General features: G+C 35.2%; 1 protein-coding gene across 1 annotated transcript in view; it reads left to right on the top strand.

Moving 5' to 3' along the window:
• The window catches only part of CNTNAP4 (contactin associated protein family member 4), a gene marked incomplete at both ends in the record, with an annotated part of 252498 nt that overhangs the window by 80166 nt on the left and 145467 nt on the right, over positions 1-26865 (top strand). The window contains one exon of the mRNA XM_084278758.1: positions 2897-3090. Coding sequence (XP_084134884.1) covers positions 2897-3090 — 194 coding nt within the window. The remainder of the gene's footprint in view (positions 1-2896; positions 3091-26865) is intronic.

Below are 26865 nucleotides of genomic sequence, written 5' to 3'. Positions count from 1 at the left end.
TTTTCTATTCTTAATGTACTAAATAATCACTTGGTTAATTCAGGCAAAAATAGTTAACAACAGACTTTTCTAATTTTTTTTTAATATCATTTAACCTGTGGATTGAGGAAGTAAAATATGCCAAGTAGGAAATTCAATTTAAATTACTAGTCACTACCCCCACACACCCATTGTCGATGAAAACAGACTGATGTGACAAATTGTATGTAATATCTTTGCCTCCTTTAACTGCAGAATACCAGTTTTACATTATCCTTAATTTTGTTGAATACCTGTCTTAGGCAAAAGATCTTTTCTGTGCTTCTTGTTCTCCATCTTCATTTTTAGAGACTTGTCTGTGTTTCTTTTAATAGATGTAGTCAGTTAAGTGCTCACTTAAGGAAGAATGCAGTCTGTGTCAGAACTCATGTTTATTAGAGACAGTTCAAATTTTGAAGGAATTTTCAGAAACTACTAATTCTTTCCGATTTCATCAACTTGCAAGTTGGTTTTTTTTTTGGTTTTGTGATGTGAAAATTGCTTCAGAGTTTTTTCTTATCATCTTTTTGAAAAAAAAATCAAAATTTATTAGGAAAAGGATGTTATGCTTGCTGTTAAGTCGCTGCTGAGGCTGTGATGGTTTTGGAATTTTAGGTAAATAGTTATATCACTAATTATGATTAAGTGAAAATTCAAACCCCACTAAGCTACAGTTTACATGATGTCATGGCTTAGCCCAACAGGTAGCTAAAACAGCCACAAACCCATTCACTCCTTTCCTAGTGGCATAGGGAGAGGATTAAAAGGAAAAGGTAACACTTGTGGGTAAAGATTCAGAGAGTTGAATAGGACAGAAAACTAAGATAATAAAAATAATAATGATAACAACAACAAACAAAATATATAATAAATTTTACACAGCACAATAGCTCGCCACCTGGAATTGATGCTCAGTTAGTCCCTGGGCCATGTCTCCCAGTGAAGTTCCCAAGGTATATTCCAAGCATCATGACAAATTGTTTGGAATCTCTCTTTGGGAAGTTTGGGTTATCTGTGTACCATCTCAGCTTCTTAGGTAACCCCAGTCTTCTTGTTGGCAGTCCAGTGTGAGAAGATGAAAAAATTGTTCACTGTTTAGCACGCGCCAAAATATTTAGTGTGTTACCAACATTCTCATCCTAAATCTAAAATGTAGCTCTATACCACCTGCTAGTAAGAATTTTTTATTCTACCCCAGCTGAATCCAGGACACATGGTAAACAGGTCGGTAAAGAAACCACAGGAAACTCACATATAGGAAGTGCTATGGATAGATCCTGGGTGTCTCCTCTTAAGAAGAGAAGCTCAATGGGAAACAAGGCAAAATATGTCAAAATATTCACATGATGTTTTCTATCCTGATTTGGACAAAGAGCTAAAGAATAAAAAAGAAATTAAAAATCTACAGAGTCCTTTTATATGGACAAAGCTCCATATACATGGAGCTTTATGTATTTCTCTCAGCTCTTTCCACTTACAGAATGGACCTCACAGAATGGACCTCTGGATATGAACATATATGTGGTTTGGTACCATTTTATTTTTAATTGGATTTTTTAAACCTCTAAGTAACAATATGATTTCTTCTTTTTTTATCTGAAGGAGTTAATTTTAAGAACTTGACTCATGACTCTGAACAGAATTAAACCATCTGTGATATCATATTTATGGAATGTTATACATCTTGAAGCCTATAAAAAATAAGATTGGATTTCAGTTGTCTATTTCCACATAACGCAAGGTTTATTGATTGTCATGGGAACTAGATATATCTTTTCTTCTTGTTTTGTGTCTGTATGCTCTAAGAAATTTTCAAGGTGCCTCTTGTGTTCTGTGAGTTTGTCTGAAGTAGATCCAGATCTGTTCTTACAAAATGGAATTTTTATCATTTACTGTCACTGCATTCACTAATAAAACCCATCAGATGCTATCCATGTCTGAACACTCCCAAATTTTTCAAAATATTTTCATAAAACTATAGTTTTTTCCTTATGAGATTGTTTGCAGCCTACACTTGGGCTTTCCTATCCATCTTTACAAACAATGAAAATAAATGTCTGATCTGAATAAATACAGGCAAACTAAAGATGACAAGGGAGAACTGAATTGATATGATATCTTTTTTCATTTCAACCTGTCTTTCTGATTAGTTAAAATACTGTGTGAGTTTTATAAATAGCTAAGTGTTTTGGTTTAAAATTTATTGTTGTGCACTGGGCTGTCTCGACTGAAACCTCACATGTATACCTCATATTATCTTACTGGTTTTCCTGTAAATTGTTTGGTTGCTTTAAGATGCATGTGTAAATTATCATCTAACTATACATTATTGCTTCATATATAAATCTGTATATCAAAGACATGGAGTACAGAATCATGCAGGATCATTCAGGTTAGACCAGACCTCAGGAGATCTTACAACATGAAATTAAAATGTATAAATAACCCAACAAAACAAAACAAACAAAAAAACCCACCCTTAATTTATTTTTTTTACTTTAAGAGGTTTATCTAACTTGATGTTACATTGAAAAATTAATTACCCAAGTTAGAGGAAAAATAGGGTAAATAAATTCAAAAATACTTTCAGTATCTACAATTTGGTATATATATCAAGTAATCTGTACAAATTTTTATAATAGTTGGTAAACAATATCAAGACAGTTTTGTAACAACTATATATTGTATTAAAATCATAGAGTGGTTTGGGGTGCAAAGGACGCTTAAAGATCATCTAGTTTCAAATCCCTGCCTTGGACAAGGACATCTTTCAATAGATTAGGTTGCTCAAATGTTTTCACTCATTTTTGTATATACAAGTTTTGTGTTAACTTGCTGCTTCTAGCATTACATTTCAAATTTTTTCATTCATTTTAAGGTGCTGGTGGCTGGTCTCCACTTGTGTCCAATAAATATCAATGGCTTCAGATTGATCTTGGTGAAAGAACTGAAATTAATGCTGTTGCTACTCAAGGTGGCTACGGGAGCTCCGACTGGGTAACAAGCTATCTTCTGATGTTTAGCGATAGTGGACGAAATTGGAAGCAGTATCGTCAAGAGGAAAGCATTTGGGTATGTTTTTTCAATAATGAGAATTAAGTTTTTGCAAAAGAGTTAAAATACATGTACTATACATTGTTGTAAATGTAAACAAAGCAATGTGATATAAAGGACTATACTGAAAGCATTTTGGATAATTAAATATAGAAAGTAATTTAGCTTTTTACCAGATAAATGCCAAAGCATTACTTCATTAAGTATCAAGAAGGTATCCTGAGGACTAAGAATGCACTGTAAAATCTCTTTTGTGTTGCTATGTATCACAGAATCACAGAACCATCAAGTTTGGAAAAGATCTCCAAGATCATCTAGTCCAGCTGTCCCCCTACAACCTATATTACTAACTAAATCATGTCCCTAAGTACCTCATCCAATCTTTCCTTGAACACCCTGAAGGATAGTGACTCCACTATCTCCCTGGGCAACCCATTCCAATGCCTAACCACTATTCCTGAGAAGAAATTTCTCATAATTTCTAACCTGAACCTCCCCTGGCAGAACTTGCAGCCATTCCCTCCTGTCTTACCCCTATTTATCTGCGAGAAGAGACTGACCCCTAGCTCACCACAACCTTCTTTCAGGTGGCTGTAGAAAGGTCTTCCCTTAGCCTCCTCTTCTCCACAGGCTACACAGTCCCAGTTCCCTGAGCTGCTCCTTGTAAAACTTGTGTTCCAGACCCTTCACCAGCTTGCCTGGACTTCTCTGAATGCACTCCAGGGCCTTGATCTCTTTCTTGTAGTGAGTGGCCCAAAACTGAACACAGTATTGAGGTGCGGCCTCACCAGAGCTGAGTACAGGGTGATCGTCACCTCCCTGGTCCTGCTGCCTGTGCTATTCCTGATACAGGCCAGGATTCTATTTGCCTTCTTGGCCACCTGGGCACATTGCTGCTTCATGTTCAGGCAAGTGTCACCCAACAGACCTGAGTCCTTTTCCTCTGTACAGCTTTCCAGCCACCCTGCCCCAAACCTGTTGCGTTGCCTAGGGTTGTTATGACCCTGTGTTTTCTCAAAGTATTAATCCCAATGTGTTAAACAATATTTGCTTTATTTTTGGAACATTTAATTTGACTGCAAAAAATAAAACCGTATCTAAACTACTCCACATTTATTAAGCAATATTTAATTTTTGGTCATCTAATTCAGAGTCTAGTTTCTGATGTTCCAACCCATTTATCTCCTATTAGCTGTGTAGCTAATATTAGTAAGTAAGCGTTGCTATGCTCATCACATGGTTTGTACGAATTTAATTGAGAGGGAAGGATATGCAATACTAGACAGATAAAGTCCAAAATCCACAGAGAAAATTGAATGATAAAGTTCCAGACCAGAGCTGCATCTTTTCTTGATCCCAGATGAAGAGTGACTTGGACTAACAGAACAATATTCGTACTTGTGGTCAAAGATTTTATTCTGTCAAATTACTACTCTACCCTCGTGTCCATAAAAAAAACCGTTTCATTTTTAACTTTTACTAAGCTTTAGTCTTCAGCTGTTTCTTGCTGCAGTTAAACATTATATTAAAATGTATTTCATTTTATGCATTTTAATTTTGTTGACTTTTAATTCAAAATGTTCCTGTCACTCTTATTGTCAAAGCCCATCTATGGTATAATGAGATTATGTAGTGGCTTACTTGTTGCATAATTATCCTTCTTTTTGAATTTGCTACACACTTCTGCTTCAGATTGTGTTTTCATAACAAAGAGAAATAAATGAGTTTCTAATCCATATGGCTGTGGGGAGACAGAAAAGAAAAACAATCTTCCAAATGTTAAATGAGCATAAGCTGCCGGAGTATTGTCTTTGCCCATCTTCAGACAGAGTGATAAAACAAATCTGAGAGGTAGAGCTGCTTGATCTCTTCAGTAAGGGCTCTTTTGAAATCCCATGTTGGTATTGCAAACAGTGATGTAGATAGCTATTTCTTGAATATTGCCACCAGTAAAATATGAAACAAAAGTTAAAAAAAAAATTCTAAATGCTGATGCAGCCATTGGGGTAAGGAGCTTGTTAGATCTGTAGGACGATACAAGTAAGGCTTTAATTCTATTATCTTAAACTTAATAATAATAATAAAAGATTATTTTAACGATTGCAGTGCAGATTGTAGATATTGCTTGCAGGCAGTGATGCATAATTCAAGGATGTAAACCATCAAATTCAGGGATAGTCTATTGATTTTTTTTTTATGTATCTTTATTTAGGAGTTCTGCTTCTAGGGGATTATATTTTCTCTTTTCTAAACTAATGCATAGATGTAGTCTTGGAATGAAACTCTTAAATCTCTATTTATTTTATAGATTTTCTCTGACTGTTATCTGTTTATGTTAAGTCTTCTTAAATGAAGTGCCCAAGTTCATTTCAGGCAAGAACATCCCACATTTTATGATACCTACTGTGATATTTCTATTCTCTTTCTAACTGAGTCATTGCCCTACTATAACATTGCTTACCATAGGTAACTTTTTTCTGGTTTTGAGGGCCCTATGTTGATAAAAGTACTTCAAAATTCTTCACTATATATAAGGATTTGCACTCTGAAACCACTCTTTCTAAACTTAAGTAGATACTTCTCTTCTGTACAATTTCACAGCTCCCTACATTTTATTTTCCTTTTCTGAAGTTAGTTTTGAATTGCCTTTGTGATCTTATGACTTATCTTAACTTAAGGTTCTGAAGCTTCTGTCATCAGTGCAACTGATCAGTGGAACTCATCACCATTTTTTTTCACTCACCATAATTTTTTTTATAACAACTGAGATGCAAAGAGGACTATCTAGGCATCTGCAGATGATCTAGTTGTAAAAGCCCTTCTTTATAGTTTGTGGAAAGGGTATTTTTTTCTAAGGTTGGTTCCTCCAATCTTAGGTGTCTTTGCTAAGTTGAAATGAATCGTGTTATAGCTACCCCTTCCTCATCTATAAAATGCTTCATTGAGTATTGGTGCTCAGTTTAGATGTAGATATTCTAAACTTGGTTGAAATGAACCTCTTTCCACTCTGTTGCTAAAATTATTTGGTTTTACTTCTCTGTATATTAGGAAATAGTATAGAGTGAATCATGATGATCATACTTTTTATCTATGCAACATACCTCGATCTCAGTCTTCTTCTAGACTGTTTACTGATAACCTAAACATATGCCTTATTTGACATCTTATACATGTAAATCTTGAATGTAATGTAATCTATACATTTTATCTATCTACCTATTTATTTATTTATTTAAATCCTTTAATTACCAAAGATACTTTTGAAAGACTAGCCTCGTTGCAGCTACCAGAATTGATCTCATCATATATGAAGTATTGTTTAATACAGTTAGGTGTAGGTTACTTATTAGTTTTTTAAATTTTTTTCTGATAAAAAAATATCTGTACCCCCATGTTGTTTTCTTTCCTCACTGACATGACTGTCACAATCTTTTGTAAAGTTATCTCTAAGTATGTTCTGCACAGTTTTCAGGCAGCAAATCTTAGGATCAATATTAACATAATTTTAAAAGTTGATATGCTTCTGGTCAAGATATAATTCTCAAGTGAAATAACTGTTAATGGTAAAATATGTACTTTTGTACATAAATCTTTCCCTTTGGGAAGGTTTAGCTTAATCTTAGAAAGAGATTAATTCAAATAAACTTTAGATATACTTTAATGTTACTGTAAAAGTGTTTGAACAAGGAATGCTGTGTGTCTATGTGTATGTTCTTAGACCTATTTCTATTTTTTCCATTCCTCAAAGTATAATTCCAAATGCAGTAAAGCCTAACTTCCCAAGTCTAACCTTTTCAATATTATTTTTTTAACCTCTAAAATGAGCCATGTTTGCAAATCTGTTTATATGCAAAAGCTATTGGATTTTTATTCTGGAAAAGGCAATTCTTTTCACTTTTCTTTCAAATTTCAGAAGTCATGAAGTAAAGCATTATAAAACATGACTGATAAATTTAAGTAAGAAGTGATAAGGAAATTCTTACATCTCCAAATGTGACCTTTAATAGTAGTGCTGCTATTACTTCTTCCTAGCTATTTGTATTATTGATATCACAACTTGAATTTTTATCTATGAAGAATTTCATATAGCAGTTGATAGTTTACCTATGTATATCAATCCCTTTAACCAGAATAGTTTCTATTTTTAACTAATCTCATAGTTTTCTATCACAAAGATTTTTATGCTATGTCGTCTCTCCTTAACATTACTAGTTAAATATTTCTTTTAAAAGGAGAATAATAAGGTAACACATTATAGTCTCTATCGTTTTCAAAAGAAAGAGCTAAAAGAGAAAAGGCAAGCAATTCATGGTTTGAATGACAGGTTTCCCATAGCTGATAGTCTCGGTGAAATCAAGCATGACACACCTCATGGGGAAATGAATCACTATGCCAGGAGTAAGCAGGAGTTTTAAGAAGAAAAGTAATAAAAATTCTCTTCAATTAAAAGTTGACTGTCCTTCTCTGACATAAACACAGAAATACATAGAAAATCAGCCTTTGGGGTATTTTTGGTGTGGTTTGGTTTTTGGTGGCTATTCGTTGGTTGGTTGGTTGTGGTTTTTTGTTTTTCTCTGAGAGAGTAATTCATCTGTTCCACAACTATGATCCACTTTTCAGCTTCATTTATTTCGGATATTTCTTCTAAAATTTACATCCAAAGCAGAGGAATTAAAACTAATACAATGTTAGATAAAATTTAGACAAATACTGACCACTTTTGTAACATCTGTTTTCACAGAAAGTTAGGAGTTGAAAGGGACCTTGAAAGATCATCTAGTCCAACTACCCCACAAGAGCAGGATCACCTACACTAAATCACACAATAACATATTCAGGAGGTTTTTGAATGTCTCCAGAGAAGGAGACTCCACAATCAATATGGGCAGTCTGTTCCAGTGCTCCATCACCCTCACAGTGAAAAAGTTTCACCTTACATTCACATGGAACTTCCTATGCTCCAATGTCAGCCTGTTGCCCCTTGTCCTATCGCTGGCCATTACTGAGAAGAGCGTGACTCCATCCTCCTACGTATTTATAAACATTAATAAGGTCACCCCTCAGTCTGCTCTTCTCCAAGCTAAAGAGGCCCACTCCCACAGCCTTTGCTCACAAGGAAGGTGTTCCACTCCCTTAATCTTCTTGGTGACCCTGCGCTGGACTCTTTCAAGCAGTTCTATGTTCTTCTTGAACTGAGGAGTCCAGAACTGGACACAATATTCCTGGTGCGGTCTCACCAGGGCAGAGTAGAGAGGGACCTCTCTTGACCTACTAACCACATGCTTTCTAATACCCCTTGGGGATGCCATGAGGGCACATTGCTGGCTCATTGTCATGCTGCCATCCACCAGGATCCTCAGGTCTTTCTTACCTACACTGGTCTCCAACAGAACACCAGGGGCTGTTCTTCCCTAGATACAAGACTTTACACTTCCCCTTGTTAAATCTCATTAAACTCCTCTCCACCCAGCTCTCCAGCCTAAGTCTTGCTAAATGGCAGCACAGCCCTATGGTGTGTCATCTACCCCTCCCAGTTTTGTGTCGTCAGCAAACTTGCTGACTGTACACTCTATTCCCTCATCCAGGTCTTCAGTAAATATATTGAATAGTACAGATCCCACTACCAACCCCTGAGGAACTCCATTAGATACAGGCCTCCAGCTAGAGAGGAATATTTGTTTTAGAAGACAAATCTTTGTAATGCAGAAGCATACTTATGTATGTGTAAGTTTGTATGTATATTTAATTTCTGAGGTCTCTTTTCCATTTTATTTCCTTGGACATTTCTTTTAACATAGTTTTCTCAATCTTGTGAGTTTGCATAGAAATAGTTTTGCTCTAACAGTTGCTATTCTGAGTCAAAATTGTGTGAATGTTGAAAGATTTGTGTACACATTGCTACATTCCCAACTTTCCCGTTAAAGGAAGTGGAGTGTTAAAGTTTACTGGGAACTTCCCAGTACTTTGGAAAGTTTCAGGTTAAAAATCAAATCACAAATATTCTGTAACATTAACATCATATGATAGAAGAGTATTGAGCTGCTTCACTGGGGTTTTTTGGGTTTTTTTTTTAACCAGGTGGCTCTTCCTCAGTCTAAGGGATTCAAATATGTTATAGAAGCTCTGATCCTCCTCCTTGGAAGAAAATCAGAGTCACCATTCTATCAACAGTCACCAATCACAATCTGCTTCACTGTAAAAGCAAAAGGCTGTACCTATATATTACTTTGTTGGACTTCTGTTTATTACTTCTTTGAACTAAAACAATTTCCTATTGATTCCTTCTGAAGCTGAAGGCATAGATTATTTATATTTGAACTCCATCACATTTTCCTTAGGTATAGATGCCAGATGTTGTGACTTCAATATGCAGACTGGTATCTCACATTTCTGTTGCTACTAACAGAAAATAAAGAACCTCTTTATCTCTAGGTTAAGGTGGGCAGATGGTGATGACTTCAACACAGTTAGCTCTGATGTGCCTCTATTTGCTGTAGCGTTTTCATAATTCATTTGTCTTGCCTTTTCAGCCAAAAACCCCCTCCAAAGAGAATAAACTGCTTAACTGAAGTATGTAACTCAAGGACACAGAATAACTTACCTGCAACTGACCTCTGTCTTTCTGTATCAGCCTCAAAGAGAAATCATCACAGAGTTTCTCAGGCTGCATAATTTGTGTGTAAAAATTCCAGTGTGCACAAGTGTGTTTAAAAAAAAATAACTGGCAGCTTTGTCTTGGTTTTGGCAAGGGTAGAGTTAATTTTCTTCCTAGCAGTTGGTGCAGTGCTGTATTTGAGAGTTAGGATGAGAGCAGTGCTGACAACACACTGATGTTTTTAGTTGTTGCCATGCAGTCAAGGACTTTACAGCTTCTCCCACTGCCCTGCCAAGAAGAAGGCAGGGGACAGGGCGGGGGGGCGGGAGGACGGGACAGACAAAGACGACACATGACAACGACACACAGTAAGCTGGGAGAGGGCACAGCCAGTGCAGGTGACTCAAACTAGCCAAGAAGATATTCCATATGACAGTCATGTTCCATTTATAATTGAGTGTGGGCTGCAGGGCTGAGCGGCAGGGTCTTGAGCAGCATTGTCTTTGGGGTGATGACTGAATACCTGCCTGCGATAGGAAATGATGAATGAATTCCTTGTTTCTCTTTGCTTTTGCATGTGGGCTGAGATGCTGGGCAATTTGGGGGGGTTTGCACAGCAGCTACGGGGTTCTTGTGTAGCATCAACATCAGGTGGAGAGGAATTGTGCTTTTCCTCACTTGTTTTGTCTCTATATTATTATTATAATCTTTCTCTGTGTGTGTGTGTCCTATTAGAATCTTTTTATCTCAACCTATGAGTTCTCTCACTTTCCCTTTTCTGATTCTCTCCCCCATCCAGCTGGCAAGCAGCTGTGTGGTGCTTAATTGCTGGTTGGGGCTAAACCAGAAGAGCTTTTAATTTTTAAATTCTTCTTTGTAAAGGATAAGAGCATAAAAAACAATCTAACCATAGTTTACTTTATCAAGTACATTAAAAATACTCTGCATCCTGTGCGGTGCATGTTTTTTTTAAAAAAAAAGATTAAAAAAAAGAAAAAAAGAAAAAGAAACTGAATGTTTATCCCAGAATTCTAAACTGTATCACTGACATAAAAATATATTTCTTTGAAATGTTCTCTTTCAGGAAGATTTGTTAAAATAATAATAGGAGCACTCAGGATGTCACTATTGTCCACAACATTTGATATATAAATCTAATACACAATACAAAGATCCAATAACTAAAAGGATGGAAATCAGGAAGAGTGTAGTGAAAGCAGATTATCAAAATCCATGCAGGCCTGTATTCTGCTGATGTTGAATTAGATTAGAGATTTGCAGAATATAAAAGTGAGAGATGGTACTCCAAATTTTAATAACCCAAAACCAAATCAGCTGTGTCATGCTAGTTTAAGATGATAATTAGATTTTCACCATTAAAAGTTTTGTTTTATTAAGGTGAATATCAGATGTACATCTTTCTATGAAGTCTGCAAATTATTACATACTATTTGGTAGATTTTTTGTATTTAGATTTTCTTCTTTATTTCACCATTATCATAATTATTTTGAACCAGACGTAAATAGTTCCATATATATATTATTAGTTATGAATAACCTATTTGTATTCTTCTTACATAAAGTGAAGTAACAATCTAAGCAATCAAAATTTCTGAATTCAGTAAATGCTTCAATATCCAAAGCATTTTTCTTTCAACCTGGAAATTTTATGAATATGTATTTTATATAAATATCTACCTATATTTCTTATTTTTACATATATATACACACATAAGCACACAAATATTTTTTCCAGAGTCCTTTAGGTAGGATATATCATGATACATATCAATATGGTATTATCTATCTATTGTTATAATTTCTTTTTTCTATCAGAGAATATAGTTATGGCAAGGAAATACATTTATATTCTATGTAGCAGAGTTGGGTTATTTCACAAGGTAACATAAGTGTTGTTTATTTTCACATGTGTGTTTTGGGGGGTGGCATGGTTTTGAGCAGTAGATAAGCACTAGAAGTGGGCAAAATGGTTTTCCATTGAAGCCATCCAACATGGGTCCAAACAAGAGTCTAAAATCCATCTGAAGTAAAAAAAGATGAGGTTCTGTGAAAATGGTTTGGATACTGAAACACTGATTTAATTCAGGTATCTTAACTCATCTGTTATTTCACTTGATGTGAAAAGATGAATACAGACAGGTGAGTAATTCATAGCTAATAAGTTATTGAATGAATGTTTGCATTTTCTGCCAGAGAATTGTCTGTTAGTGTGGTTTACATAAATTAATCTGCTATTTTCACATTATTTGATGAATGGTGCTTTTAAAAATAGTTTGTGATTTTTGTTTAGCTTGCTACAATATTTAGGACCACATCTTGGGCTATTTTCAATATGTGCAATTTTCAATATGTGCAATTTGTTTAAATTCCTCAGCTAAGTAACTGTAAGTTCAGGTTTTCATGAGTGGAAGTTCAGAATAATAAATTTGAAAATATTTTTCCAGAATACTGTACTAATTTAATGACACCACAGTGATTATATTTAAATTGCCCCATGAACTAGAAAATTGTGAGTAAGGAAAACAGATTATATATGAAAATTAGTTAAGTAATGTAATTTTAAAAAGATTACAAGTGATCATTTTTAACATATGCACAGTTCTAAGAGTTTAAATCCAAGCACTGCAGCACTTCATATCCATCTTGTGGGTATTTCTAGCAACATCTGATTTCTTGCACTTTCTCTTTGGTTCCACAGCAGCTGTTCGTCTTTTGAATTGTCAGAAATAGTACATTGAATAACATTTTCAAAGCTATTTGTTTACTGGTAAACTTGTATGAAATGTCACAAAACTTGACCTCTTCATCTTTCCCGATAGCAGCTGTTGCAGTGTACTTGCATAAACCCATATCCACAAATGTAGAGATATATGCCACCAAAGAAGTGATTGATACATAAAAATCAACCCTGTACATGCCCATAATTGAGGGAAACAGACTGCTCTTAGGTAATACTACTCAAACAATGCCCGCTGTTTGTTTACACAGGGAAGAAGCTTACAAGTGTGTAGTTGGAACTCAGAAAGAGAAACAGTTGAGTGCAGAACAATATGAGGGATGCAGGAAGAAGCAGAAGAAACAAAAGGAGAATACTTTAACTTGAAGTGAAAAATGAAGTATGAAGTATGCAGTACGAAGAAAATCAGGGATCCAAGGAAGTTTCAAAAGAGTAAAAATGCATGGGTTTATTGTGCAGAAGCTTTCTGTAACTGATTGTATGAATAAGCTTCTATTTATGATGAAGACTTCATGATATATATCTAAAACATTAAATTTTTTGTACTTAACTTTTAAGCTTTTGGATTTCCATATCCAATTTTGTTTAAAATGCACTCTGACCACACTGCTATTTTTAGACACTTAAATGGCAATCTAATAAGGCTAATTTAGCAATCACAATGATTAATGTTCTTTATAAAATGACTTACAGTAGGTGAAGAGATGAATGCATGCTTCAAGGTTAACCTGTCCCAGAATATTTAATATAAGCTTAAAGACATAAAAAAGAAAAAAAAAAAAATCAAATAATGCAGTGTTCTAAATAAAATCCAGATAAATTGTGTGGATAAACAGTAATTATTAATGCCATAACAGCTAAAATATATATTGTCACTGCATATATTATAGGAGTCTATATTGGGGCAAAAAAAGCTACACACACATGCGCGCGCGCACGCACCCAATTAAAGAAGCCACCGGAAAATATGCAAGCCCAGCAACACGTAAAAGGAAACATTGTACAAGAATTGACATTGAACAAGAAATGACAGTTTTAATGTCTGTACCATTAAGTTGCCTAGATGATGTGTTAGTTTAATCCTTAGCTATTTTAAAGACTGGTGACCCTGTAAACTATTAATTTAGCGCTACATTTGGATTCTGGCACTGGTCTTTATTAGAACTTTTTCTGGTAGATACCTGCTACAACATAGTCATCTTAAGAGAATGCAACAGAAAAGCTCCTACAACGTTTTGTATTTGGGTACTATGAGAGAAAGAGCAAGTAGCGAGTTCATTCCTTCTGCCATTCTCTGCGTGTTTTGTTAGTGAATCTGTGCTGTAAAAGCCTGAGCATGACTTTGCACTTCTAATATACCCAAATCCTAGAAAAGGTACTGCTGTCATCTTGAGTTGATTTTTATAAATATGAACAGTAATTTTTCATTCTGAGTAATATAAATATGTTAATAGATATCACCATTTTTCCATGGAAATAATTTACTGCAGTAGATTATTATACATGGTTTCTACTTGTTATTTGTTTTAAAAATAAATAACATTATAATATCTATATTGTGGAAAATATTGTAGGAAGTATCACAAGTGAAAAAAAACGGTTTAGTTCTTTGCTTCTCAGAATATTGGCTTTTCTGGAGTGCTATGATAGTGATTGTATCATTCTCATACTAATATGAGAAGTTTGTGCTTGCACACATATTCATGTCTGAAAATGACTTACGATGGATCGGGAAAATTGTGCCATGGATGGGAAAATATTGTCCCTATTTTGTGCAATAGACAGATGGTGAACATTACAGATGAGTTGAGAAAATCAGGCTGTCTTTGAAGAAAACAGTTTATCTTCATAAACAGAATGGGATGTGTTTAATTTGCTCAAGGCCAGTTGAGCTAGTAAGCAGTAGCAGACCCCACATTCAGCTTCTCTCTTGTTTACCCCAGCCACTCTCCTAGATTTGGCAAAAATACTTTCAGCAATGGATCTAAGACCTTGTTTGGAAGCATCTCTCTATTATACATGGATTTGTGTTATGGCTCATCTAGACCCTGAGGTTTAAAGTTAACCAAAAAGTAAGCACTGAATTTTTATAAAAACTTTGGTCATTGAACTTCAAAGAAAACCTCAAATTTGTTTTGAACATATACAGTCTTAACCCTGGTAATATGATTGTTATGCCATTGTAATAATATATTTACAGCATGATCATATTAGTATCAACTTCACATTTCCCGTTTAGACACTTAAAATTGCTTTAAAAAAAACCCCCAAAAACCCAACAAAACTACAACAAAAAACCCCATTGAAATTACAGATTCCTAAAAGCAGAAATAGGAGCTTGGAGATCTAAGTGAATCTGGGAGCTCCAAAGCACATTTAGATGCCCAAATTCCTTGTTTGGCTGTTGGAATTCTGGTTTTTAACTGTAGGTTCAATCCAGTCTTATCAGTGGTTTCAATCCAGTTTTATCTGTTTCTCCCCTTTCTCTGTATTTGTACTTCTATTAAAGAGATAGCATAATGAGTAATCTTAATACCTTATATGATTGGATGACCATTTTTAATTTGAATAGGATTTTCTATTCATCACTAATTGTTTATAAATTTGGCAGGCTTGTTTGTTAGTTATTGATTTAGTTTTAGTTTGACTGTTGGTGATTGGTTTTGTTTGTTTTTTTATTTTTTCCTTTTGCTCTTGTAATTCTATGTTTGCTTTTTGTCCTATTTCATGTACCACACTACTGAAGAAGTAAAATCTGCTGTTATGCTTTTGTAACCTTTCTGTTCCACAAGCACAGCAGAGGCTCCTGTTTTTACCTGTGGTGCATGATCTAACCTGGAATAGGCAATTACCACCCTGTTGTATGATCCTGCCTAAGCTTTTTGAGTTTGTAATGGCACACTGCACTCTGAGCCCATGCCTAAGCATTCAACAGACACCTGGATTACATTTCCCTTGTCATTTGCTTGTGTGCTTAAGGTTGTAGATAATGTCTAGGCATTAACTGTAAACATTGTTAGAATACAGAAACTTTTTAGGGAAAAAGTTCTTAAAATAATTTTCTTAATGGCCAATTATAGCTTAAATATAGAGTGAATATGTCTAAGAAAGAGTTTATAGTGATGAATTAGAGAAGGAGAATATTTTGAGATTATATATGACATTTCTGTTAATTTTTGAAGTAGAATTCTAATATACCTATTAGAATTAATGCATTTTTATTAATATCACCTTCAATTCATGTTTGCTGGATCCATATCTCCAGAAAAATCTCCTCTGTGCATATATCCTAGTTTATGAGGATTCCATGTGATTATCATATCTTCATAGTTTGGGGACATGGTGCCTTGGTAATGCCATGGGCTTTGATAGAATTTCACAAGCTTGTGCTTAATATATTCTTAACTTTTTTTTTTTTTTTAAGTGAATAAGAAAAAACAAGATTTATCATCTATATATCAGTGGGTTGCATGTTCTTGTTGCCACATTTTAGGACCTTTTTATAAATGAAAATGAATGGTATTCCTCCAGTGGACATGTATTTAAGTATTAGCAACATGCATTTCTATTCTGAATAACTAACTATTTTTTCTCTGATAGGATGGTGTTTAACCCATTTAAATCCACATTTTCTATTCCCAGACAGTGACATTTGCTACCACTTGTTTTAAAGGTCATAGGAAAGTAGGTTTAAAATGAACTTTATTGCATATTTCATCCCTTGTATAAAACTTGCTAAATTTAAAGTTTGAAAAGAATATTTCAGTGTGTTTTAAGTAAGTGTTTCAGCAATTACAGCAGCGCTACTCGTATCTAGTAAAGATTCTATGAGTCTAGTTCTGTACTTTGAAAATTCAGTGAACACCTTTTTGTTTCCCACTTCTCAAATTGCCGAATTTTTGGAAGGTCACTAGCCCTAATTAAAATATCATTGACAAGAACATCCTCAATGTGCCTCAAGGTGCCCTTTCCCCTATTTCTCTGTATGGCTATCCATATGAAAATCAGATGGAATTGCATGGTTTTTTGACTGGGTCCAAGTATCAGAAAAGTTCTAGAAAACATTAAAACTTAGAACTTTTATTTTAAAAATATAAATATAATATATAAAATATTTTATTTCCTATATTGCTTAATTTTCCTGTAACTTTTTCAGCAGAACTCCTTGTGTGAAGGTCACAAATGTTTTATTTAAACTTCTCTGACGCATTTCAGCTATGAAAGAAACAGGAACTGATCATATAGATTTTTGCATAGACTTGAGTAACTCCCAGATTCTTCTGTAAAACCAGCTAAGTTTTAGTCTTACCTGAGAAGTAAAGTTGATTTATTTTGTTCTGTGGTCTGGTCACAGATGCTATATATTTATATAGCATTACTATCGCATTCAAATTTCTGAACAGCTTAGATTGTGGAAGACATCTGAGAATTCCTTACGGAACTTCATCACATTTTCAATAATAAATTGTGTTTGTATGTTCATTCTGAAATTGTGAAAAATAGGTTTAGTATTTAGTTACAGACATGAAGTAGAACCAGTGTGGCATTTTCCTTCATATTTGTGAACTATGAATAATTTTATTTTTGTTATAGAATGATACAGTTCTAGAAACACTTCTCTTTTAATCTCATCTGATAGATTAATCTTGTACGAACTACCCATTTTTATTGCCATAATTTCTTGTAAATTATGTTAAAAGTAACTACTTTTATAACTTCAATGGCATCTTCCCTTTCATCAATGTTCTGCCTCTTACTAAGTAATCAATCACAAGAGTTCTCGGATGTAGAAAAAATTGAAATATGAAAAATTTGGTGAGTTAAGCTGCATTCTACTAAGAATATACTAATTATTAAGGAAAAGAGCTTTTTTCTATTAATCCTTTATGTCTAAGGTTGAATGTGTCTCTTCTTTCCTAGGTTCTGATATAATTATGTATTGTGCAAATATGTAATGTTAAGCAAATCATACTTAAACTATTTACAACTGTGAGATGGGAACAGCACTGCAAAAAAGATTATGTAAATTTACCAATACCAAAGGGGGAAAGGTTTAAATCTGTTTTAAGGAAGATATTTTACTAGATCATGTCTGGTATAGAGAGACAGAGATAAATTAAGAAATAAAACTGAAAGAGAAAGGAAAAAACTTTACTGCTACTGGAGAGGATAGACTCTACTTTTGAGGATGATACAGAATACTTTATTCTTTGCCTTCTAGTTCACTGTCTGATTTTTCAAATAAGGCCAAAATTGAAGTTCGGGAAGCTCCTTCTGTGAGTAGAAGAGAAAACAACAATACTGTTTCAGATGTCAGTATATACTTGGTTCCCTCACTGTCTTCCAATTTAGTACACAATATATTGTCTGATGTCTTCAATTTGGACATTGACATCTTTCAGTGATGTGGACTGTGTAAATTTTAAATTTAAATATGCTATTTTAAAATGGAATATGATAATAAAATATATATATTGAATTTCATTTGAAAATTTTGGTCTGAACAAAAATGAGTTTACCTGGTCTAGTTTTAGATACTTGCTGTTAAATTGCAGAGAGCTAGTGTGTATATTTGCAGTTGTGTACACAAATTCTACAATTCAGATTTAAAAACCAACCAACCAAACCATAAAGTCTTTTCCATAGAAGTTTATACTATTTGAATAAATATGGGAAATGTTAATAATACTCCAGCTACTACAGTGCGAAATGTTGAAGACTTTTTCGGAAGCGTACCAATGTCATCAGAAAACTGTTGAACATCACATGAACCATCTTTTTATAATCTGCTATTGATTTTAAAATCATACTCATGCAATAGAATCACATAACAAATGCAGTATTTAGCAAAATGAAACAAGTAAAATAATGAAAATGTAAAAGAGTATAAGTTCCTAAATCTATAGCCTTAAAGTAGTTTTTTATAAAAAAAAAAAAATACACCCTTAAGTATGCAAAGTGTGATGAAAATACAATTGCCAAAGTTGGATAGAATGTGGTTTGGTTTGGTTCTGTTTTCTAGGGTCAATTTTTGGTTTTTTGTTTTTTGGGTTTTTTTTGCACACTACTTCTGACAGCTTAAGAAATCCAAATTTGTCCATATTGTTCTATTCAAGGTGATAAACTTTGGCCATATCAATCTGTCCATCGAAATGCAGATCTATGCTTGCTGTGGTAAAAAAAACCCACAACAACAACAACAAAACAACACAGCAAAACAAAACAAAACCACAAATAAACTGAAACTGAAAACCACAGTGTTCTTATTCTTGATGACCTTTTATATACGTGCCATCAGTATCATGCTTACTGTGTTTGGCTTGTTAAGTATTTTGTGAATTTGTTTCCCAAAACACATACATTTTTAATAATTATTAAGGTAGAAAAAATTATCAGTAGAAAATAAAATGGTGCAAGTTGGTCTTGTCATTGTAACAGTATCAACGTTGATGAGATAGAAACAATGTCTTTCTTCTTGCAGAAGAAAGGTAGAGTTGTTGTTTATGTGTTTGGTAACTTTATAGTTACGTATTTCATAGGAAATTATTTGGATTATGTATTTAAATTTATTTTTCAAAGTCCATAGCTACTGTGTGGTATGAGTGGTTAATACATTTTCAAAGTCTTTGGGTCCCCTCTGCTTAACATTTAAAAGTTGAGAAGAACAAGTCCTAATCATATGTAAACAAAGATTAGGGAATCTGAAAAGCAAAAAGAAGGAATTAGGAGAGCTTGTCTTTGAAGTTAGGAAGGATTTGAGTTTTTTGGGTTTGTGGGGTTAGTTTATTTTGGTTTCTTTGGTTTGGTTTGGTTTGTTTTTTTTCCCATGAATGTTCACAGAGGTATGTGAACAATAAAGATGATGTCATGGTAATGATTTGTAATGTCTTTGGAGGATTTTTTTTTTTTCACAGAATCACAGAACGATATGGTCTCTGGAGAATATCTAGTCCAAACCCCTTCTAAAGCAGGATGGCACAGAATCCTGTCCAAATGGGTTTTGAATGTCTCCAGAGAAGGAGACTCTACTGCCTTTGTGGGCAGCCAGTTCCATTGCTCTGTCACTCTCAAAGTGAATTTCTCCTCATATTCAGGTGGACCTTCCCCTGTTCCAGTTTGTGAACATTATCCCTTGTCCTGTTGCTGGGTAACACTGAAAAGAGTCTGGCCCCATCCTCTTTATATCCATTCATTAGATATTTGTAAGCATTGATGAGCCTTCTTTTCTCCAGACTAAATAGCCCCAGCTCCCTCATCCATTCTTCCTATGAAAGATGTTCCAGTTCCCTCATCCTCTTTGTAACCCTCTGCCAGACTCTGTACAGCAGTTCCCTGTCCTCCTTGAAATGAGCAGCCCAGAACTGGACATGAAACTCCAGATGTAATCTCACATGGGCAGAGTAGAGGGGGAAAACCTCCCTTGACCTGCTGGCCATGTTTGGTTATTTTTGATGTGCACCAGAATACCATTGGCCTTCTTGGCCATGAGGGTGTACCGCTGACTCATGAATAATATGGTGCCCACTAAGACAACACTGAAATTTTTTGGTATGACTTTGTGGGAAAGGTATCAGTACTGTGAATGCAGTAGGAGGCAGTGGTACAGTTCACCCAGGATTTGAATGGAGGAGAAAGCATACAAAAGGAAAAAGATTGCAAGAATAAAATGTATAATTAAGAGACATCTGATGGACAAGAGAATGTGAAAAAAGACTGCATGGGAACATATAATCTAAAGAGATAGTAGAGAAAAACCTGTGATGAAATCAGAGTTTACTTCACTGAAGATGACACATGAGGTAACAAAAAGAGGATAAAGGAGTGCCAAGGAAGACAAGGTAGACTAAAAGGAAGAAGAGGAAGTGTTAGCTAAGGAGGAATGCCCAGTGAGAAACATGTAGGCTGGCATGAACAGCAGTGAGAAACAAAAAACAATAGTTCTGTGAACAGACCAAACAACCAGAGAGAAGATATGGGATAACAATGTAAATGAAAATAAATGGAAATTTAAATTGGCATGTACTGAGTGTGGGCAGATAAAACTAAGATTAGAGGAAAGATGAGGAAAAAAATCCATGCTGGTATTTTCCTAAACACAACAGTGATATGCATGGGAAAATTTCCATTACTTTTATTTCAGTCCTTTCGAAACATTTTTTGTAAACTCACCAGAACTTCTGCATGAAAAGTTCAGTGGAAAACAGCACCAAAAAACCCCAAGCCAAAACAAAACCCAAAAATAGAAAAAAAAAGTCTTTTATATTGTCTTGTTTTTTTATGAAAAGCACCATGGTATTGATGCATAATCACAGATCTGGATAAAAAAATTTCCAAAAAGCAATTTGGTTTTTTGTTGGTTTTGTTGGTTTGGTTTTTTTGGCGGGGTTTTTTTGCCTTGATTAATTAATGGCTGTGGGCAAGTCAGTTCTCAGTGCCTCAGAGGGTAACATTAAAAATATATTCTGCAGATGATACTTCATCATTGAAAAGGAAGTTAAGCTTCATGAATGTCAGGGTAAAATCAATAATTTAAACACACTGTCATGTACAGGAAGAAGAAAACAAAAGATGTTTGTCACTGGCTTTGTCTTTCCATTATTTTTGTCCGAAGAGCTCTAGTCCTTCTGTTCATGTGTAGAATAGCGAAGATTAGTGTTCAGTTGTTAGTGATTTAATACAAATAAAAGAGTAGCAGAAAATACTGGTGGTTTACACATTTTTCATTAGAAAAAATGGAATGTAAAGCTTAGGGTATCCTAGATAAGCTTAGCATTAAGATTTTTCTAGAAAAAAAAGTAAGGTAATTGGAAAAGTATTAAGAAGACTAATATTTTGTAATATGAAGGTGGAATAAAAGAAGTGGTCAATACTTAGGAATACAATATATATATACACACACATATGTAATGTATACATTATACAATGGAATATGATATATTGTACATATATATGATGTTCATGTATATATATGATGTTGCGATTATTTACTTTACAAAACCTGAATACATTAAATTCAGTACATATACCCATACAACAAGTGAAAGTTATTTTCAAAGATGAAATGAAAAGAAGCACATTTTGTGTAGGGAAAATGATCCTTCTAGCTGGTAAAAAAATGACTTTCAATGTCAATGATAAGATAGTAAAACTTGATAGCGGATGATATGATGCTTTGGAGTTACATGATTAACTATTTTTCATAAGACTGTTGCAGTTGTGCCTCTTTTTACCTTAACTGCCAATAGATGACTTAGAATAGTTTTATATACATATGTTGCACCTTGTACTTCACTGGGAGCCACAGACCTTCAGTACATCTAAAGTTATGTCCAGGATGTTTATATTCTACTGCTGAATGTTTCCATCTTTCCTTCCTTAGTCTTCATTATATGAAGACTAGAATGTAATGTTATAGAATGTTTCCATCTTTCCTTCCTTAGTTTTCATTATACGAAGACTAGAATGTAATGTTATAGAAACATTTCTTTAAAAAGCAAAAAAAAAAAAAGCACAATATAAACTCTATCTTCAATAACTGGGAAATGTCTTCCCTAACTGGAAAGCCTGAAAACAAAAAGAAACCCACCTTGTACTTGGACAAAATGACCTGTAACTTCCAGTAACTGTCTCAAAAACTGAAGTGTTGGCTTTCAAATTATTTTACATCACAAAAATACTGTATGTCTGTAATATGCCCTTTTCTTGAAACACACCAGAATTAATATACTTATTTATCAGTCATTACACCACGCAGGCACCTTCAGACACTTGTGTTGGAAAAGTTGTTTTTTAATGATAGTGATCAACTTTCTTCAATTTAGAGGAGATTCTTTAAATTATTTTAGTTCAAAGGATATTTTTGGATGAAAGGCAGAGAAGCTGTATCTTCCCAGAGATTAAATTACCAATATGGAATATTTTCAGTTCAGCAAAGCAAAGCAAATGTTTGTTCAGTGAGCATTTAAAAATACTCAGCAATTATAAAGGCACTCCCCCCACTCCCCCTCCCCTTTTTTTTTTCCAATTATTTTTAAGAGTGTTAGAGTTGTATCATGGAAATTCATAGTTTGCCTGAAAAAAAATTTCTTCAAAAGCTAGGTGAATGCTAATTGCATGCAGTCAAACTCTGTTTCTCTGTTCCTGTCTTTGAAATGCATGCACAAGTGTGTTCTGAAATCAAAAAGGTCTCTTACAGAGGTTTTCTAACCAAAGCTATAGACAGGTAAAGGGTATTCCACTGCTGAAGATGTCAGCAAAGATATGGTTTATCAGTGACTTGGGTAAAAAAAAAAAAAGCCGACTTTGCTTGTCCAATCCAGATTGCAGAGTTATTTCGTATTTATATAAAATTGAGTAAGAAATACATGCTGATTCACAACTAAACAGCAATTTCAAGGACCAATTACATGTTGTGGAAATTGCTCTATACTTGAGAGAAAGGCTAGCAGGCAAACACAGGGAAAACTTAGAAGTTGGTCTTTCTTATTGGTAGTACATACATTGATTCAGTGATTTCCCCGCTACTCTGCTCTGAGAAAAAAGTGACCTTCTGCATTGGCTCTAGATACACTGTGGCCACTGTAAAACACCATTGAACACTTAAAACAATTCTTGATGCAGACTTCTGTAATACCTCTGCCAGTATTCACAGCGAATGCCCAAGAAACTTTTAAAGCATTGAGTCAGGAAAAAAAATTACAAAATAAATCCATTGTCTGGATGCTAGACATAACAAGACTTAAATCAAGGTAGTTTGTTAGTTTACACATGCTGAAGGTGTCATGATACTCACCTAAAGAGATGAAAAGTAAAAAGCTGTATTAATACTGAGGGTGAGAAGTTATGAAGTCATTCCAAAGCTGACATTTCACATTGTGAAACAGAGTCCTATTGATACTAGCTATCTTTCATTAGTGGCATATTAACGGGCTGTGTATTTCCAGTCTTGTTAGAAATACTCCTTATGGCTACCTTCACTGTTGTCAAAAAAATATTTTACGGAAAATCATGATTCTGAGAAAAGGCAATGGCTGCACTCATATCTATTCTGTATCTTGTTTAATGCTGTACTTAAGGGAAATCTGAAGTTGTTTTGTGATTTGATCACACAGAAAGTACTTTGCAATCTACTTAGTCTTCAGTGTAGGCTGTTTTGCATGTGGCTTAATGTCTCAAACACTTCCAAGTATGTTTTGTTGGGTTTTTTTCCCCCAAGGAAAACCGTGGTCTAAAATGCTCAATTCTGTCACATTAATTCCCTTGCATGATGCAGTCTGCAAAAACAAGAAAAGATCTAATATAAGCAACAGTCTTTTCCTTTTACCTTCTCCCCTTTTGAACATGAATCTTAGCCATTTGAAGAAAAAACCCACACTTTTTTCCAGTTGAACTAGCCATGTCAGATTACAAAAACAAAGTACTGTGTACTGTTAGGTGCTTCCAATTACTCAGAAATCAGGAAAAAGTGTCAATGTTCAAAACAACATACAGACAAGCATATACAAAACAAAGGGTATGTATGTCTTAAAGGCTACCAGTTGGAAAGAGTTATTTCACTCATGGAAAAAAAAATGTTTTGCTCTGTATTAGGAAATATTGAAAACAATAGGTTATTCTTTCACACATTTTCAAAGAATTCTGCAATTCACACCTATTGTCGGAGTCCCAAAGGAAAATTAAACAACTCTGTATGAGAAACATTTGTTGATATAAAATCAAATTATTTTTTTTTCAGGGAAGGGAAGGGAAGGGAAGGGAAGGGAAGGGAAGGGAAGGGAAGGGAAGGGAAGGGAAGGGAAGGGAAGGGAAGGGAAGGGAAGGGAAGGGAAGGGAAGGGAAGGGAAGGGAAGGGAAGGGAAGGGAAGGGAAGGGAAGGGAAGGGAAGGGAAGGGAAGGGAAGGGAAGGGAAGGGAAGGGAAGGGAAGGGAAGGGAAGGGAAGGGAAGGGAAGGGAAGGGAAGGGAAGGGAAGGGAAGGGAAGGGAAGGGAAGGGAAGGGAAGGGAAGGGAAGGGAAGGGAAGGGAAGGGAAGGGAAGGGAAGGGAAGGGAAGGGAAGGGAAGGGAAGGGAAGGGAAGGGAAGGGAAGGGAAGGGGGAGAAATATCTTGCATGTCCAGGAGTACTGTGGTGAATACTATAAATAATGCTTTTCAGACCATCTAGAAATCTAATTCCATTGACATAATTACAGATGAAAGTGGTGTACATTAACACAGCTTCACTAAGTGAAAGCACTATGAATTATTTTCCCATTTTTAGAAATAGGAAAATAGAAAATAGTGGAAAACTATCTGTTAGCTTTATTGTGTGAATTTGCTGATTTAACAGATTGTTTTGCCAGAAATATGTATTATTTTATATTAGGCAAAGGTTAAGCCTTCAGATTAGTAAAATTACATGTCTGCTTTGGCTTCCTGACAAGAACACCACCTTAGTCTCCTGTACACAGGAGATAATTGTTCCCAAGTAACCACTTCAAAACGTTACCCCCAAATCCTTTGCAACATTTATAGAATCATAGAATCATTTGTGTATAAAAAGACCTTTAAGAACATCGGGTACAACCATTAACCTAACATTGCCAAATCCACCACTAATCCAAGTCTCTAAGTGCCACATCTACACTTCTTTTAAATGTCTCCATGACATTTAACTGACCTAGTTGCTTGGGTAGCCTTTTCCAATGCCTGATAACCCTTTCAGTGAAGTTCTTCCGAATATCTAATCTGAACCTATCCCAGTACAACTTGAGGCTTGTCCTATTACTTGTTATTTAGGGAAAGAGACCAATAGCTACCTTACTACAACTTCCTTTGAGGTAGCTGTAGAAAGTAAGGTGAGCCTCCTTTTCTCAACACTAAACAATCCCAGTTCCCTCAGCTGCTCCTGATAAGAATTTTACTCTAAACCCTTTACCATCTTTATTGTTCTTCTCTGAACATGCTCTAGCACCTCAAAGTCTTTCTTGTAGTGAGAGGCCCAAAATGGAACACAGTACTTAAGGTTCTGCCTCACCAGTGCCAAGTACAAGTAGACAATCACTTCCTTAGTCCTGCTGGACACAATAATTCTGATAAAAGACAGTATCCCATTGAGTGTCTCAACCACCTGGGCACACTTCTGGCTCATATTCAGTCAGCTGTTGACCAACAATCAAAGGTTCTGTACTGCTGGGCAGCTTTCCAGCCTCTTTTCCTCAAACCTATAGCATTGCATCGGGTTGTAGTTACCCACATGCAGAACCCAGCACTGAACCTTTTTGAACCTCATACAGCTGGCCCTGGCACATCAATCCAGCCTGTCCAGAACCCTCTGTAGAGTCTTTTTACCCTCAAGCATCAACACTCCCTCACCTACAACATGGTGTCATAAGCAAAATTATTGAGGGTCCACTTGATCCCCTTATCTGGATCATTATTGAAGCTACTAAAAAGAACTGGCCCCAGTACTGAGCCCTGGAAAAAACCTGTTGTGGCCAGCTACCAATTGGATTTAACTTCATTCACCACCACATTTTGGGCCTAGCCATCCAGCCAGTTTTTTACCCAGCAAAGTATGCCAGTCTCAGCCATGTGCAGCTAATTTCTTCAGGAGAATGCTGTGGGAAACAGTGTGAAATCTTTACTCAAGTCCATGTAAAACATCCACAGCTTTACCTTCATCTACTAAGCAGGTCATATTTTCATGGAAGGAAATCAGGTTGGTCAAGCAGGACCTTCCTTTCATAAACCCATGCTGACTGAGACTGATCACCTGTGTGTCCTGACCATGTTGCATGATGGCACTCAAGATGATATGCCTTCCCAGCACCACACTCAGAATCCATATGCATTTAATTCTCTGGACCCTTATTCTGGCCCTTCTTTCGGATGGGCATCACATTGACTAACTTCCAGTCAATTGAGACCTCCCTGGTTAGCCAGGACTGCTGATAAATCATGTAAAGTAGCTTGGTGAGCACTTCTGTCAGTTCACTGACTACAGTTCGATGGATCCCATCTGTCCCCATAGGCTTGTGTATGTCCAAATAGCGTAGCAGTTTGGTAAACATTCCCTCTAATATTGCAGGGGCTTCATTCTGCTCCCCATCCCTGTCTTTCAGCTCAGGGGGCTGGGTACTTGGACAACAATTGCTCTTACTGTTAAAGACTGTGCCTCCTGTCATACTCTTAATGATACAGATCATGTTTCTTTCCAAAAAATATAAAAAGCTGTGCTGGATGAGATTAACACTTCTGTCACTTAAAAAGATTTTTCTTTTTGAAACAAAAGAAGTTATCTTGAAATTTTAAACTTACTATTGTGAAAATGTTACAATAGAGAATCTATTTGCAGCAGCATTTGTTTTCATTTAAAATTGATCTTAGGCTAAGTTACTGTATTTGGCTTTGGTTTTTGTAAGATTAGCAACTTTATGATGCCAGTCAAGCTAATGAGCAAGAA

Source organism: Gallinula chloropus (genome assembly GCF_964237585.1).
Source record: "Gallinula chloropus genome assembly, chromosome: Z".
Classification (NCBI taxonomy): domain Eukaryota; kingdom Metazoa; phylum Chordata; class Aves; order Gruiformes; family Rallidae; genus Gallinula; species Gallinula chloropus.
Note: the sequence above shows the minus strand (reverse complement) of the source record. Positions and strands in the feature narration are given on the sequence as shown.